The sequence below is a fragment of the Carettochelys insculpta genome, chromosome 31 (assembly GCF_033958435.1).
Source record: "Carettochelys insculpta isolate YL-2023 chromosome 31, ASM3395843v1, whole genome shotgun sequence".
Classification (NCBI taxonomy): domain Eukaryota; kingdom Metazoa; phylum Chordata; order Testudines; family Carettochelyidae; genus Carettochelys; species Carettochelys insculpta.
Genome location: NC_134167.1, coordinates 2,852,731 through 2,868,608, shown reverse-complemented (window position 1 = coordinate 2,868,608; position 15,878 = coordinate 2,852,731). Strand labels below are relative to the sequence as shown.

The following is a 15,878-nucleotide window of genomic DNA, read 5'->3' as shown; positions in this document are numbered from 1 at the left end:
AATTAATAGAATATTTTTAGAGTCCTTGATTGCTTCAGTTACATTAAACTCTTCTGCTTATACCAGTCCTATACATCTCCAGATAGGTTAAATTGTGGATCTAACAGGTTCTATTTGTAAATGTGATTCAGCAGATACCTTGGACAATTCTGACTTTCTTTCGCCACTGACTGCAGTGCTGCAGTCCTATGACAACATCATATTAATGAGCAAACTGTGGTAGTGTTCCATGTGGTTCAAAAGTTTAACCTGTCCCTCAGACTTTTCTAAATGCACAAAGTGAAGAAATGCTGCAGCAGTTTAAATATAATTTCATACACAGAACTAAAAGCAAGGTAAATAGTAGACATAGTATTGTTTTACAAATTTTACAACATTTTGAATAGAAACAGGTATACATTTTCAGTGCCTACAATAAGGAAGGAATGCAGGAATCATAGCTCCTTTTTATTCTGCCTTAGCAATGATTTATCCCTGCAATTAATTGTTTAGTTGCCTGTGATACATCCGAGAATACAAAGTCCACTCTAGCTAGCTAGTCACTCCTCAAAAATTGCACTGTGCAACCAAAACATATGTTAACAAGTCTTCAAAGAGAAAATGAACCGAAGCATTATTTTGATAGATAGATAGATAGATAGATAGATCTTCAAAAAAAAAAAGTCAGGAGCCAAAAAAATTGGAAATAAAAGACTTTAGATTCCAGAGGGTTTGAAAACCTGTTATCTACCTGTGTCAATTTCCATGTGGATGTTCTATCCATGCAATGGTTAAATGCTATAATGCAATCAACTTCCGTCTGCTGAATTTCCCGTCCCTGCTTTTACTACGTACCCCTTAAAATCGAAAGCCATTGCGGGCACTTTCTATTATCACACAGCAGACATCCCATTTTCCTGTTAATCCTCCCAACCCTCTCTTCTCTTTCCCATGGCATTGTTGACCTTGAAAATTCAGGCCTTTGTGTCGGGGGGAGGGGCACTATTTCTTTATCCCATCTTCTCCCGGCCTTCCCGTTCCCCGTGATTCATCTGAAGAGGGCTTTCTGGCGCTGATGATTTTAACAGCTGTGCGTTAGAGGAAATGCCTTCCGGAGGGATCCCTCTGAGCCCTTCTGCTGTTCTGCATTGCAGATGGAGCCCCAGCTTCCCCGCCGCACGCTGCTGGTTGAAAGCAAATCGCAGACTAGCCAGGCTAGGTCAGTCACTTGAGAGGCGGGGGGAGGGGGACCACAGTACCCGACAAACCATGAGGAAACGGGGTTTTATTCTGTGTAGCTGTCCCTGTCCAGAGCTGCTTCAGCAGCTTGTGCCACTGTCCTTGGTGCTGAAACCGCCCTGGGTCGCTTGCACCGGCACACCCAGACACGCACACGGACCTTACCTGCCTCCCCATTGTACTCAGTGGTCTCTGCCCCCAAGCTAAGGCAGAATGGCTGCCCGGATCCCCCTCGGAGACACTCGGCACCCCCTCCCGCCTCCCCGTGTAGCGTAACCTTCGGGCTGGCAGCCGGACGCGGATCTTTTGCAGGGAGCGAACTGGCCCTGCTCCATTGTGCTTTGCTCCGTCGGGGTCTATGGCGGCGGGGCGGGGTGCGGGGGGGACATGGCAGAGGGAGGGTAGGAAATGCGGGAAAGGAAAGAGGGAGGAGGGGTGGGTGGTGGAGATGGGGAAGGGTAGAAGAAGGGAAGGAGCAGGGATGGGATAGCGGGAAAAAGAAAGAAAGAAAGAAAGAAAGAAAGAAAGAAAGAAAGAAAAAGAAAGAGGGAGGGAGCCGAGGGCAGGCGGGGGAGGGGAAGGAGCCAGGCTGGGTGAAAAGAGCCGGCTGGGCCGGTGGGAGGGGACAGCTGGCGGGAGGCGGGTCAGGGGCTGGCTGCGGCGCTGCCACGTGTAGCCTCCCAGGCCCGCCTCCTCGGAGCATGTGGCTGAAGCCGCCCCGGCTGCGCCGCCGGCCCGGCTCCGGTATATAAGCCGCGGGCGGAGGCAGGAGCCGCGCTGTGAAAGCCACACACATCCCCAAGTCTTCCAAGATGAGCTACACGCTGGAAACGCTCGGCAACCCCTCCTACCGGAGGGTGACCGAGAGCCGGGCCACCTACACCCGGAGCAGCGCCTCCCCATCCAGCGGCTTCAGGTCGCAGTCCTGGTCCCGGGGCTCCCCGAGCACCGTCTCCTCCTCGTACAAGCGCACGACCCTGGGCGCGCCGCGGATGTCCTACGGCTCCACGGTGCTGAGCTCCTCGGAGAGCCTGGACCTCAGCCAGTCCTCGCTGCTCAACGGCACCGGGGACTTCAAGCTGAGCCGCTCCAACGAGAAGGAGCAGCTGCAGGGGCTGAACGACCGCTTCGCCGGCTACATCGAGAAGGTGCACAGCCTGGAGCAGCAGAACAAGGTGCTGGAGGCGGAGATCGCCGCGCTGCGCCAGAAGCACGCCGGGCGCTCGCAGCTGGGGGACGCCTACGAGCAGGAGCTGCGCGAGTTGCGCGCGGCGCTGGAGCAGGTGAACCACGAGAAGGCGCAGGTGCAGCTGGACTCGGAGCACGTGGAAGAGGACATCCAGCGGCTGAAGGAGCGCTTCGAGGAGGAAGCCCGCCTGCGCGATGACACCGAGGCCACCATCCGCGCCCTGCGCAAGGACATGGAGGAGGCCTCGCTGGTCAAGGTGGAGCTGGACAAGAAGGTGCAGTCGCTGCAGGACGAGGTGGCCTTCCTGCGGGGCAACCACGAGGAGGAGGTGGCCGAGCTGCTCGCCCAGATCCAGGCCTCGCACGTCACGGTGGAGCGCAAGGACTACCTGAAGACCGACCTCACGGCCGCGCTCAAGGAGATCCGCAGCCAGCTGGAGTGCCACTCCGACCAGAACATGCACCAGGCCGAGGAGTGGTTCAAGTGCCGCTACGCCAAGCTCTCCGAGGCGGCGGAGCAGAACAAGGAGGCCATCCGCAGCGCCAAGGAAGAGATCGCCGAGTACCGGCGGCAGCTGCAGTCCAAGAGCGTGGAGCTGGAGTCGGTGCGCGGCACCAAGGAGTCCCTGGAGAGGCAGCTTAGCGACATCGAGGAGCGCCACCACAACGACCTCACCACCTACCAGGTAAGCGCGGGGAGCGGGCACCGCAAAGCCCTGCCCCGAGCAAAAGGGCCCCGACCGCGGAATGAACGCGGCAGGGGCGCAGCAGGAACGATCGCTCGCCCGCGCGCAACAAGAATGGCCGCAGAGGGGCGACGTGCAACTAAAAGTCCCCGCGCGCTCTGCGCAGTTACTCTCTGGTGCAAGCGGTGCGAGCAGCTCGCACGTCTGCTAGCAGCGCTCAGCTGACTGCCCGCTCCTCCCTCTGGCTGCCGAACGGGGCGTCCTCCGTACCCCTTTACAAAGGGCAGTTTTAGTATTCCAGGTATCCCCCATCCGATTGTCTAACCGTTCTCTCCACCCCGGCATGGGTTTACTGGGAAGGCCTTTGACTCTAAAGGGCTGAGTGAATGGCCTCAGCCTATCAGAGATGTTGAACGGACTGCAAAGATATTGTACATTTTGCTGTTGGGGAGTAAAAAAATTGTCTGGCGACAGATTTCTAGAGGTTGGAACAAAGCTTTTAACTCTTTGCAGTAGTTTGCTAACAGCTAAGAGGTACCTTAAACTATAGGAGGGCAGTTAAAATGTCCAGCTGCATCGAAAGGAGTTTTGCCTGAGAGAGGATTGCAGAATACGACCCCAGCAGCTTTACTGTAACACACAATTGTTTGTGCAATGATGGGCCTGATCCAGGCGTCCCGTGCAGGCAATGGGACCACACTCAGCCTCTTTTTTTTTCCGTGCTCTTATCCCATTCTTAGTCCTGGATTTGCAGAGCAGGCTTTTAAAAGGCTATTGAGGGTTAACACTGTTATCTGGGGAGGGGGGCTTCTTGGTTGCAAGTGTAATTGTATTATGGGGATGTTGTGTGTGTTGCAGGACACGATTCAGCAGCTGGAAAACGAGCTGAGGGGTACAAAATGGGAAATGGCACGTCATTTGAGGGAATACCAGGATCTCCTCAATGTCAAGATGGCTCTGGATATTGAAATTGCTGCATACAGGTACCATAGAAATGCTGTGGATGTGTCTGGAATGCTAATTGCACTGCAGATGCTGCTGGTTCCAACCAACCTCTGCCCAAACAGCTTGTATCACTGTCAAGGATTTTCCTCTGTCAGCATCAAACAAATGCAGGAGTATACACTCTGACAAATTATTAGCACACTTTTCAGGCCTGTGCAAATGCAAGACCTTTTCACAATGAGAAATCTTATTGAATTTAATACTTGATCCTGCTCTGTGAAAGTCAATGACAAAACTCCCATTGACTCCACTGGGATTGGGATAGGACCATTAGACTGCAGTACAATGGTTTCGTAATGCCGCATTCTGTTCTTCTTTGGTTTGCAAAAGCAGGAAGTGGGGGACAGTTGTTAATTGTTTTATTTCACTCCACTTTGCACATATCACATGAGCAATGTGTCATTTTAATGCTCTTTTAAGAACACAGATATGCTTTTTATCAGATGAGGACTATTAATCTGCACATTGTGAAACACTTCAACATTTTTTTTTCTTAACCGTTCTTCAGAATTCTCCGTGAAGTAATTCTGGAGCAGGGATGTAGCTGCTATGGCCATCATCTGGCAGGATGTTTTTGATATCCTTTGAATTGTTTTTGCAACTTTTCTTTTTGCCATTCTTTTAGTACAAGGTGACTTAATAAATAAATAAAGTGACAGCAACAACAGCTTCAAAATTAAACCTGAAAGCACTGATTTTCTGGATCAGCGGATTCATAGAATCATAGAATACTAGAACTGGAAGGGACCTCAAGAGGTCATCAAGTCCAGTCCTCCCCCCTCACGGCAGGACCGAGCACTGTCTAGACCATCCCTGATAGATGTCTGTCAGCCTGCCTTTAGATTAGATGAGGAAAGTGCATTTCTGAACATAAATAACACCAAAACAGGCTATTGGAAAGCAAACAGCTTTAGAATCCTGCAAAGTGCAGGAATCATAATCAGATGTACGTAGAGCACCCAGACATCTTATTTTATTGCCAAGGTTAGAAAGGTTTACATCTGATGAATACTAGGGATGAGAATTTCAAATTATAAGGGATTTGGATGCCCAGATTAAGGAGAAATAAGGATCTGAATTGCCTTTTTGGCTTTAACATGCCATGCTATAATAGTTATGTTTTAAACATATGGGTCCCAATGTTCCCTCTAGTCTTTTCCATCCATGTATAATAATTTTGTTGTGCCTGGCAGAGTATTTTGGAATGTGCACCACTGTGAGAAACACACAACCTAGCTGTGGGCACTCTGCCAGTCAGTGGGTCGCATTGGACTCCCTACTGAGTGGCTGAACAAGTTCACAGCTTATAGGGAACACTAGGCCCTAGCCTCAGCTGGTGTAACTCAGTATGACGCCAGTGAAGAGAATGGCTATGTTCTGTGCTGTGCTAACTCACCCCAGACTAGCAATTTGGCCAAAACATTTTCATTATAGTTTTACAGAACAAAAACTTGTATGTTTCAGGCTAACAAGCACCAGATTTAAACTAAGCTAAGACAAGTGTGCATCACTCAGACATTGCAGGAATGGGCATAAGGTGCCCGATCCAAAGCCTGTTGAAGTCAATGGAAAGACTTCTAATGAACATGGACCGTGAACAACAGACATTTTCACTGTCTTTTGCACATTCCATGAGCTTGAAACAGGTCTCTAACTCTCTCAGACACTGCACACATTAGTCAGCTGTTTTACATGCTAACTTCCCCTCCTCCTTATTTCCCTAGGAAACTACTAGAGGGTGAAGAGACAAGATTCAGTGCCTTTTCGGGAAGCATTACTGGTCCCACATTTCCACACAGGCAACCCACAGTCACAATATCACCTAGCAAAATACAGAAATCCAAAGCTGAGCCACCAAAGCTAAAGGTGCAGCACAAATTTGTAGAAGAAATCATTGAAGAGACAAAGGTGGAAGATGAAAAGGCAGAAATGGATGATGCTCTGGCAGCCATTGCAGAGGAACTGGCAAAGAAGGAAGAGAAAGCAGAAGGGAAAGAGGAAGAAGCCGGAGAAGAGGAAATTGTAGCTGAAAAGAAAGCTCTAGTGAAAGCAGCTGCACCCAAAGCTGAAGATGAGGAGAAGGAGGAGGAAGAGGAGAAAGGAGAAGAAGAGGAGGAGGAGGAGGCTGCAAAATCTGATGAAGCAGAAGAAGGTGGTTCTGAGAAGGAAGAAGTAGAAGAAAAGGAAGAGGGTGAGGAGGCTGAGCAGGAAGGAGGAGAGGAAGAACGTGAGGCTGAAGCTGAGGAGGAAAAATCTGAGGCAGATACCAAGAAAGAAAAGGAACCTGAGGGAAAGAGTGAGGAAGAGGCTGAGAAGGCTGTAGTGGAAGAGAAGGTGGAAAAAGTGGACATGTCTTTAGCAAAATCTCCACCTAAGTCTCCACCTAAGTCTCCTGCAGCAGAAAAGGCCAAGGAAGAGCAAAAGGAATCAGAAGAAGCTGAAGAAGAAGAAAGTGAAGAACAAAAAGTGGAGAAGGAAGGTAAAGAAGAGGAAACCAAAGAGGAGAAGAAGGTGGGCTCTCCAGAGAAGGTGGGCCCTCCAGAGAAGGTGGGCTCCCCAGAGAAAGAAGGAAAGGCCGTGGTGGAAGAGACCATCTCAGTCACAAAGGTAACCAAAGTCAGTGTGGAAAAAGAGCCCAAAGTGAAGGAAGTAGGCAGTAAAGGAGAGGAAAGTGAGCAAGCCTCCAAGGAATCCGTGAAAGAAGACATCGCAGTGAACGGGGAGGTGGAGGAGAAAGAGGAGGAGAAATCCAAAGAAAAAGAAGTTGAGGAGGAAGACAAGGGTGTGGTCACCAATGGCCTGGACCTGAGCCCGTCTGAAGAGAAGAAAGGAAAGAGTGAAGAGAAAGTCGTGGTAACCAAAAAGGTGGAAAAAATAGATAGCGACACTGGGGATAGTACAACCAAATACATCACCAAGTCTGTGACAGTCACCCAAAAGGTAGAGGAAAAGGAGGAAACTTTTGAAGAGAAATTGGTGTCCACCAAGAAGGTTGAGAAAGTCACTTCACATGCTGTAATAAAACAAGTAAAAGACAGCGACTAAAATACTAATTAAAAAAAAATCAAAAAAGGTTGGGTTGGTGAAAAAGGGTAAGCCATATGACAGCTGCAAAATGCATGTGAGTGACAGCTTTAAAGCAAAACAGGTTCTCTCATGGAGTCTCCAGACACAATGTATTTTACTTTTTTTGTGCAATATTGGGGGAAAAATGCATGCAAGCTCAAGATGTACTCCCTCCACAGAACGTGGGGAATTAAATACATAAATAAATAAAATGCATGAAGAGAGGAAGATTTTGAATTCCCTATACTGTTGGAGGAACACATCTGAGGAATGTCTTAAGAGGTATTATGCAAAGAACGAACTGAGCCAAAAACAAACAGAAAAAAAAACAAAACAATCATGAAAAAACAGAATTCTCCTAGCCTTAAAAATAGCTACTTATGAATAATTATGTTTACCTCACTGGTGCAATTAAGATGGACTTTTGTTCATGGGAGAACCTAGTTGACATTCACAGTATGCAACCTTTTGTTGTTCGATGTAGAATTGTCACAGCAGTACTTGCTCAATAAAGGTCATATTGGAAACATGCCTTGTTCTGTAGTATTTCTCTAAAGGGTTGAATCTCTCTGCAGGTTTTTTTGCTTATGTAAGCTATTCCGTGTTAATAGTAAATCAGCTTCCATTTACAAATTGTTTCCCCTTTTTGCCATTCTTTTTTCATTTCCCAACCATTAAGAGACAGCTTAGAGAAAAGGCAGTTTTCAGATGAACAAATTACCTACAATTTTACATACAAAATGGCAAATAACAGGATATTGCTTCACCTAAAACATGCCTTTTCCCCAAGGTATTTCCTAGTGGTTTGGAAATGTAAAGAGGATTGGAAAAGACTATTTAAATTTCTGAGCTCTTATGGACAAAGATTTAACGATGAGCCATTGGAGCCAACAGGAGTTTTTCCATTGAAATTCAGTGGGCATTGGACTGGTTACACACATTCTGTTGCTGGCTGTAGGCACCACATGAGGGGTGGACAAGACTCTTGGGCCCATATAGTTCTTGGCATCTTTGTTGACACTGCCACCAAGTGAGCCAGAAGGGATTGTGACCGGCGTGGGATATAGGTTCTTGTCCATTAGTAATAGGGCTGGGAATCACCAATCTATTTCAAAAAGGCCTCCATGTAGCTATCAAAAGGCAGTGACTGCTGATGGTTACTGCTTTGGCCATCATTCAGCACAGAAGTTTAGAAGTGGAAACCTTGACAAAACCCGTAAGAGCATCTGCTCCCTGACTCATACCTGTGATGCGTCATTGCCAATGTGAAACCCCATTACATAGTTCAAAAGTTTAGAGTAATTATACTCTTTTGAGAATAGTGTCCTGTGGGCAATGTTGACATTAAACATAACTGATTGCTTTTTAAACAATTGTTCTTTTAAACATTATATTAATGAGATTATTCCAGGCACATAACTTCAGTTCTGTACTGTTCAGGTTACATCATCTATGAGTCATACAGAAAACTGAAGTGAAAACATCAGGTTCATCCCACTGAAATGAGAACAAAGGATGAGATTTTCATCATTGGCCTAATTCTGATTATGTTAAAGTCAACTGTTAACCTCAACTAGAGCAAAATTAGGAATTCCAACCTATACAAAAAAGTTTCAATGCACAACAAAACACAAGATAAGAGCAAAAGAACAATATAAGTGGGACCTGATTCTTCATTGCCTTCCATCTTGTGTGACCAAGACTTAAATAAAGTGAATAGGAAACGTGTCCCTTCTGATTTTACTCCTGTTTTTCACTCATGTAAATTGTTATTTTTATTACCGTAGCACCCAAATGACAGCACAACGTGAAAGACAGTGGAGGATCAAGCCCATGATTTATTAAAAGCTTAATGAATTTTTAAAATCAGAAATAAAAAATGTTCAGCTGGTGTAAATCATTATAACTCCATTGAAGTCTGTGGAGCGCCTCCAATTTACTCCAGCAGAGGATCAGACCAAATATGTCATTTATATATTCAGGCTAATTAATGTTTTAATGGGAATTGGATACTGAGTGTTACTTGCTTCTATTACTTTGCTATATAAGTTAGATAAAAGATTTACAAGACTACCAGTGAAAAGAGTTGTCAGTCATTTTTTAGTCATTTGTCCTCAGAAGAGTGAGCAGTATCCTGAATTTCATTGACTAAATATAGCACTGATCAAAAATCAGTGTCTTTCCTTAATAACTTCAGGGTAGGGCCGTTAAGTCTTTACTCATCAATAACTGAAATTCAAACAGTTTGTAATTGAAGGAGATATGTGTGTTGATAGCTGAAGGAAATGTAAAATGTCTGCAATGGAGAAAACCTTTCATATAAATTTAACCCCCTTTGTGTAGCAAAATAATGAATGTTTCTTGTGTTACTATCATTAATGAAATCTCTCCTCAACAGATTGCTAAAAGACTGCTGTTAAATTAAAGAAAAAAGTAGCCCATTAAATGACAGTGTCTGTATAGCCAGTTATTAATAAAAGATTTATTTCTATATAAATATATTGCCTTAAAGAACAGGCTCGTGCAGTCCAAATGTATAAAACTCCACTTTGATGCGTGTTTTACCAACGAGCAGAACCATAGACGTCTATCCTTTAAGTTCAGCAGAATGAATGAAGAGTGCTATGCAGCCCTATTTAATTTCCAAGTGTGATCCAGTAGCTATAGTGTACTCTGTAGAGAGACTTTGACAAGGTCCCTCACCAGAGGGCCTTAATGCCAGGGGTGCAATCAGTCCTTGGATATGAGGGAAGATCCTTTCGTGGATCAGTAATGGATTAAAAGAGCAGAAATGAAGGGTAGGAATGAATGGTCAGGTTTCAGAATTAAGAGAGGTACAGTGGTGTACCCCAGGGGCCTGTATTGGAACTAGTTCTGTTTAACATACTCATAATTTGAAAAAGGGCAAACACTGAGGTGGAGAAAGTTGCAGGTGATATAAGGTTACTTAAGATAGCTAAGTTCAAAGGGATCTCATAAACCTGAGTGACTAGGCAACAAAGGTCGTGGTCACACTAGCCCCTCCTTTGGGAAGGGCTATAGTAATGTGGCACTTCAGAATATGTTAATACGGCACTATCATGAATATGCAGTGCCTCATTAGCATAACAGCAGCCGCACACAATTCAAAACTGCCAGTTTTGAAATGCACACTGCCTGTATAGCCAGGGGCCTTTCAAAATGACCCCCCTGATTTCAAAAGCCCCTTCTTCCCACCTGGTTTTGGGAAAAAGGGGCTTTCAAAATCAGGTAGGTCATTTTGAAAGGCCCCTGGCTACATGGGCAGCATGCATTTCAAAACCGGCAGTTTCGAAGTGCGTGGTGGCCGTTATGTTAATGAGGTACTGCATATTCATAGCTGCAACTCATTTGCATATTCCAAAGTGCCACATTATCATAGCCCTTCCAAAAGGAGGGGCTAGTGTGGCCACGGCCAAAGTGGCAGCTGAAGTTCAATGTCAATAAATGCAAAGTAATGCTCATTGGACAAGAACCATACAAAATGCTGGAGTCTAAATGAATGGTTAACTCTCAAAGAAGTGATCTTGGAGCCTTTGTACTAGTCCTCTGAAAACATCCAGTCAATGTACAGGAGCAGTCAGAAAAGCTAACAGAATATTAGGAACGAGGAGGACATGGATAGATAATAAAACAGAAAATACTATACAGCCTGTATATAAATCTATGTTATGCCTAAATCTGGAATATTGCATGCAAATCTGCACATTCCACCTCAACAAAGACATACTGGAAATAGGAAAGGTACAAAGAAAGGCAAAAAATAAAAAGTTAAGTGATATGGAACAGCTTCTGTATGAAGACAGATTTAAAAGATTGGGACTTTTCAGCATGAGAAAGAGATGTTGCACATTCACACATGTATCGGTGCACATAGAAACATTTATTCCACAGCTGGATGGAAAAGATTAGAAGGAACACTGGTGGTCAGCCTGACTACCTGTAAGCAGGGAAGGTTCTCTTCTCTCTTCTGTTTGTAAGCCCCATTACAACGACTTACTTAGACTTAGATTTAGACTTAGGTCCGCCTGTGCATCTGGGCACATTGGGCAACAAGTGCTCGCCAGTGATTTCGGTCGGTTGCAAATAATTCTGCCTCCTCCCATGATATGCCAATGTTTAATAAGTCTTCTTTAAATGTGTTGCGCCAGGTCTTGAGTGGCCTGCCTCTCTTCCTTCTTCCCTCTGCCAGTATCTATCTCATTACAGTCTATGAGTGCAGTTGATCTGGCAGACGCAGAATGTGTCCAGAAAACCGCACTCTGCGCTCTGTCACGATAACCTGCAGTGCCCGTGACCCGCATCTTTGTAGTATCTCCTCATTGGTAATGCGATCGCGGTAGGTGACACCCAGGATCTTTCGTAAGCAACGCTGGTGGAATACATTGAGCTTGTGCGCTACTCTTGACGTTATTTTCCACGTTTCGCTAGCGTAAATGGCGACTGGAATGACGATGGTGTTATACAGTCAAACTTTTGTTGCAGTGTCGATTGTTGGTAAAGACCAAATTGGGCGCAGTTTTTGGAACACTGCTGACACCTTACCGATTCTACAATTAACATCTGCCTCGACACCTCCGTCGTTAGACAGAGTGCTGCCAAGATAGGTGAACTGCTGTACTTCTTCTATGGGTTGGCGTCCGACCACTAGTGGTGTGTTTGTCTGAGTGTTCCCAACCTGCATCAGCTTTGTTTTATCACTATTTATCCTCAGCCCAATTTTGCCGGCTTCTGCTTCCAAATTTGTTGTCATGCCTTGCAAGCATTCACTCGTTTGTGCTACCAGTACAATGTCATCTGCAAAGTCCAGATCTGTGAGTAGACGCTGATCTTTCCATGAGATACCTAGATGTGTGTCACTCATCACCTTTCTCATGATGAAGTCCACCGCCAGAAGGAACAAGAATGGAGACAGGACGCACCCTTGACACACTCTGGAGTTGATATTGAAAAAATCTGTCATCCCATCATCGGTCCTCAAACAGCAACTAGAATTTAGATAAAGATTTTGGAAGATGTTGATGTAGTGTTGTGGGATGCCATATGTTCGCACTATGTTCCATAATGATTCTCTATGAACGCTGTCAAACGCCTTTTTAAAGTCAATGTAGTTAACTAACAGCGGTCGTTGGAACGCAATACTCTGTTCAAAGATGTTGCGCAACGTGAAGATCTGTTCACTACACGATTGTCCGCAGCGAAATCCGGCTTGCTCTTCATGCAGTGTTTTATCCACCATGCTCTGCAACCTCCTCAGTAGGACGATGCAGAAGACCTTACCTGGGACCGAAAGGAGTGTGATACCTCTCCAATTGTTACAATCAGTGACATTCCCCTTCTTTGGTAATTTGACAATCATTCCCTTCCTCCACTCACGGGGGACGCACTCTGTTCTCCAACATTCATTCAACAGCCCTGTCAGTTCCTGCACCATGGAGTTTCCACCATACTTCAATAGTTCAGCTGCAATTTGGTCTAGGCCAGCAGCCTTGTTGTTCTTTAGTGCCTCTATCACTCTATGTGTTTCCTCAATCGTGATCATGTCTAGGTCTACTTCCAGCTCGTCAGGAAGATTGAAGTTACTGAAGTTGTAGGTTGCAGTTGGGTTCGGTTGATTCAGTGTTTCTTTGAAGTGTTCTAACCAGTGTGCATCTTGCTCTTCTTTACTGAGTAAGCTCTTCCCATTCTTGTCTTTGATGGGAGCATTGCTATTGCTTCTTGCTCCTGTTAACTCCCGGACAATACGATATAGTGCCTTGGTGTCGCATTTCTTCGCTGCCTCTTGTGCGTCAGCACCTTTACATTATAAACATTCTTTCTTGTCAGCACAACACCTTTTTTTGACTCTACGATCCAGCAACTGGTACTTCGCCAGAGCTTCCGCTTTCTCACCTGGCAACTTTGCCTGATCTCTTTGCCTCTTTGCAACCTTACATTCATCAATTAACTGCCAGGTCCTGTCCTGTATCCAGCGTTCTTTTTGTGTGCCTCTCCTTCGACCAATCATCTCTTCTGCGATCTCAATCACTGCTCTTTTGAACTGCATCCACTGGTCTTCGAGTGAAGTTTCACGTTGCATTTGTTGAAATCGGTTTGTAAGTTTAAGTTTGTACTGTTCAGCTATGGCTTGGTCTCTTAACTTTTCAACTGCATAGGGCCGAGCTGTTTGCCATTCTTGTTTTCTTTTAAGGTGAAGACAGAGCAATGCCATCAAAAGATGGTGGTCTGACCCAACATCAGCTCCACGGTATACTCTCACATCTAGTAAAGCTGGTCGCCACCGTTTGCTGATGCAGAAATAGTCTATCTCATTGTTAGTGATACCATCAGGCGACCGCCATGTTTTCTTGTGACTATTCTTGTGTGCAAAATAGGTGTTTCCAATGCACAAGTTGTTCATGCTACAGAATAGTAGTAAGCGCTCTCCATTGTTGTTCGTTTGCATTGACGATCCATACGGGCCAATCACATGTTCCCATCCCTGTCTTCTGTTATCTATTCGCACGTTCATATCACCTATGAGTAACTTGATGTCATGATTGGGAACATCACTGATGGTGTCTCTTAAGAGATCATAAAACACGTCTTTTTCAGCTTCATCAGCATCCTCAGTTGGTGCATACACTTGGATGATTGTAGTTTTCACATGCCTTGACTTGAATCTCGCTGTGATAATATGTTCGTTCACTGGCTTCCATTCAATCAATGACCACGACGATTCCTTACTTAATATCAGGCCTACACAGTGTATATGCTGACTATCGTTCCCTGAATAAAGAATGGTTTTCCCATCACTAACTAGCCTATTACTTCCTGTCCATCTCATCTAGCTAGTACCTAAGATGTCCATTTGATAGCTGTCAAATTCACGGAGTAATTGCGCTAGCTTTCCACATTGGTATAAGGTCCTTACATTCCATGTTCCAATTTTTGTTGTGATTTTGGCACTTAAAATCAAGCTCTGCATCGGGTACTGAACTTCCTTTCGGCTTTCATCCAGCACCATCATAAAAAAAGAGTCAATACCTTCACGCCGAGTTAATTTTTGTTTATTTTGTTTGGTTGCACTTGTTGTTTCTGTAGCAGTTGGTAAGTTTTACGGGATCGAGTTGCTAGCCCAACACCCAACCTTCCTCCTTTTTCATCCAGGCTTAGGACAGGCAATGGCAGAGTTTATTACAATGAGGTTATAAATAATATATACTAATATAAACAATTTTATAGCCATATAATAACATCCACACTAGGGGGTTATACCAAGTTGGTTTCTAAAATGCTGCAGTTGAATTGATACAAAAACAATGTGTAAATTGTAGATAACAAGAAGATATTAGAAAAACTAATCAGGGAGGTGCAAAGAAATAATGAGATAATAGTAAGCATGAAAAGCAAAAGTCACAACTACCTGCAGCCTATCCCTTGTAGAAGTTCCTTTCACATTATCAATCTTCTCAGCCAAAGAAAAAAAAGTAGTATTTCAGACACTAATTATTTTCCAGCTGAAGATTTTCTGTTTGTAAACCCTGATGTATAATACATGTTAGTGAATTCAGGATATTTCCCAAAGTAAATGTTTCCATCTAATCTGTTTGAATAATACCCAGGAAACACAGTAAAAGGAGGAACAAGTAACAGACTAACATATATTTCTAAACATTTGTAATTGTGCATGTTTTAGATTACATTAATATTTAATTTTGCCATGGGGCTTTGTCTACTGACATCTCATGTCAAACTCAGTTTGAAGCAAAAGGAAATTCAGCTCCCAGGGCCATAAATGTCTATTTCATTTGCCTGATTTGTACCAGTTACTTCCTAAAAGCAGCATAATCACTGGAGGGATTAATTAATTTGAAACTCTAGAGAAGTATATTAATCACACCAAAAGCCCTCATGAACAGAATTACAAAAATCTGAAGTTATGTGTGGTGGATAAATGGGTGTAAACTTAAGGACAGATGGATATATACGAAGGGTGCCATTTGACTTCCAATGACCACAGTGGGTTTCTCATCAGGCCAAAAACGATTAATGGGTGATTAATATGAGTCAGAAGAACACCACCACTCCTTCAAAAAGGGATAAGATGAGGTTGAATGATAAAAATGTAGATCAAGACTGAGATTCCTGGGGAAGGCTGTTGGGAAGGAGACTTACGCATACCACACCTGCTGGCAAAATGACTTGTTCTGGCCACTACTATCAGTTCCCATATTTTCCAGAATCAAAAGCCAATTTAGAAGAAGAAAAATATGCTTCTTTTGTAAGAAGCTAGCGGCTGTACTTCAGAGAGTACACAGATGAGTCCCCATTTAAAGCGTATGTCACTCATTACACTCAACAGTGGTGTTCAACTTGATTTTCATTTGTGTTTTTTTTTTAATCCCTAACAATGCAAAAAATATTAAATATAAATGAAAGAAACAAATAATTCACAGTGGAATACTGAACTAACACAGCATCCTGAAGCTTTCATGTATTTAGTTCAACTTAACAGAAAAATAAAACAAAAGCAACTTGATTAATGAGAAAAATCATTGACTTAAATCCAGTTCTGATCAGCTTAGTCCCAGCTTTTGAAAGGAAAGGGGGGCACATTAGATCTTGTAGACAGAGCCGAGGGACGGAAACTTCCTCACTACCATAAATTGCTGCCCAGATTAAAGTGAAAGAAGAGGGAAAGCTTCCCCGTTTCCC

General features: G+C 44.3%; 1 protein-coding gene and 1 pseudogene across 1 annotated transcript; one reads left to right on the top strand and one right to left on the bottom strand.

Annotated features, from left to right (window-relative positions):
* Positions 1-2,030: 2,030 nt before the first annotated feature.
* NEFM (neurofilament medium chain) lies at positions 2,031-7,142 on the top strand. Its single transcript, XM_074981828.1, has 3 exons — positions 2,031-3,092; positions 3,951-4,075; positions 5,822-7,142. Exons 1-3 carry the CDS (start codon positions 2,031-2,033, stop codon positions 7,140-7,142), a joined length of 2,508 nt encoding a protein of 835 aa, XP_074837929.1.
* Positions 7,143-10,856: 3,714 nt separating this feature from the next.
* On the bottom strand, positions 10,857-14,187 carry LOC142004122 (uncharacterized; annotated as a pseudogene).
* Positions 14,188-15,878: the final 1,691 nt, after the last annotated feature.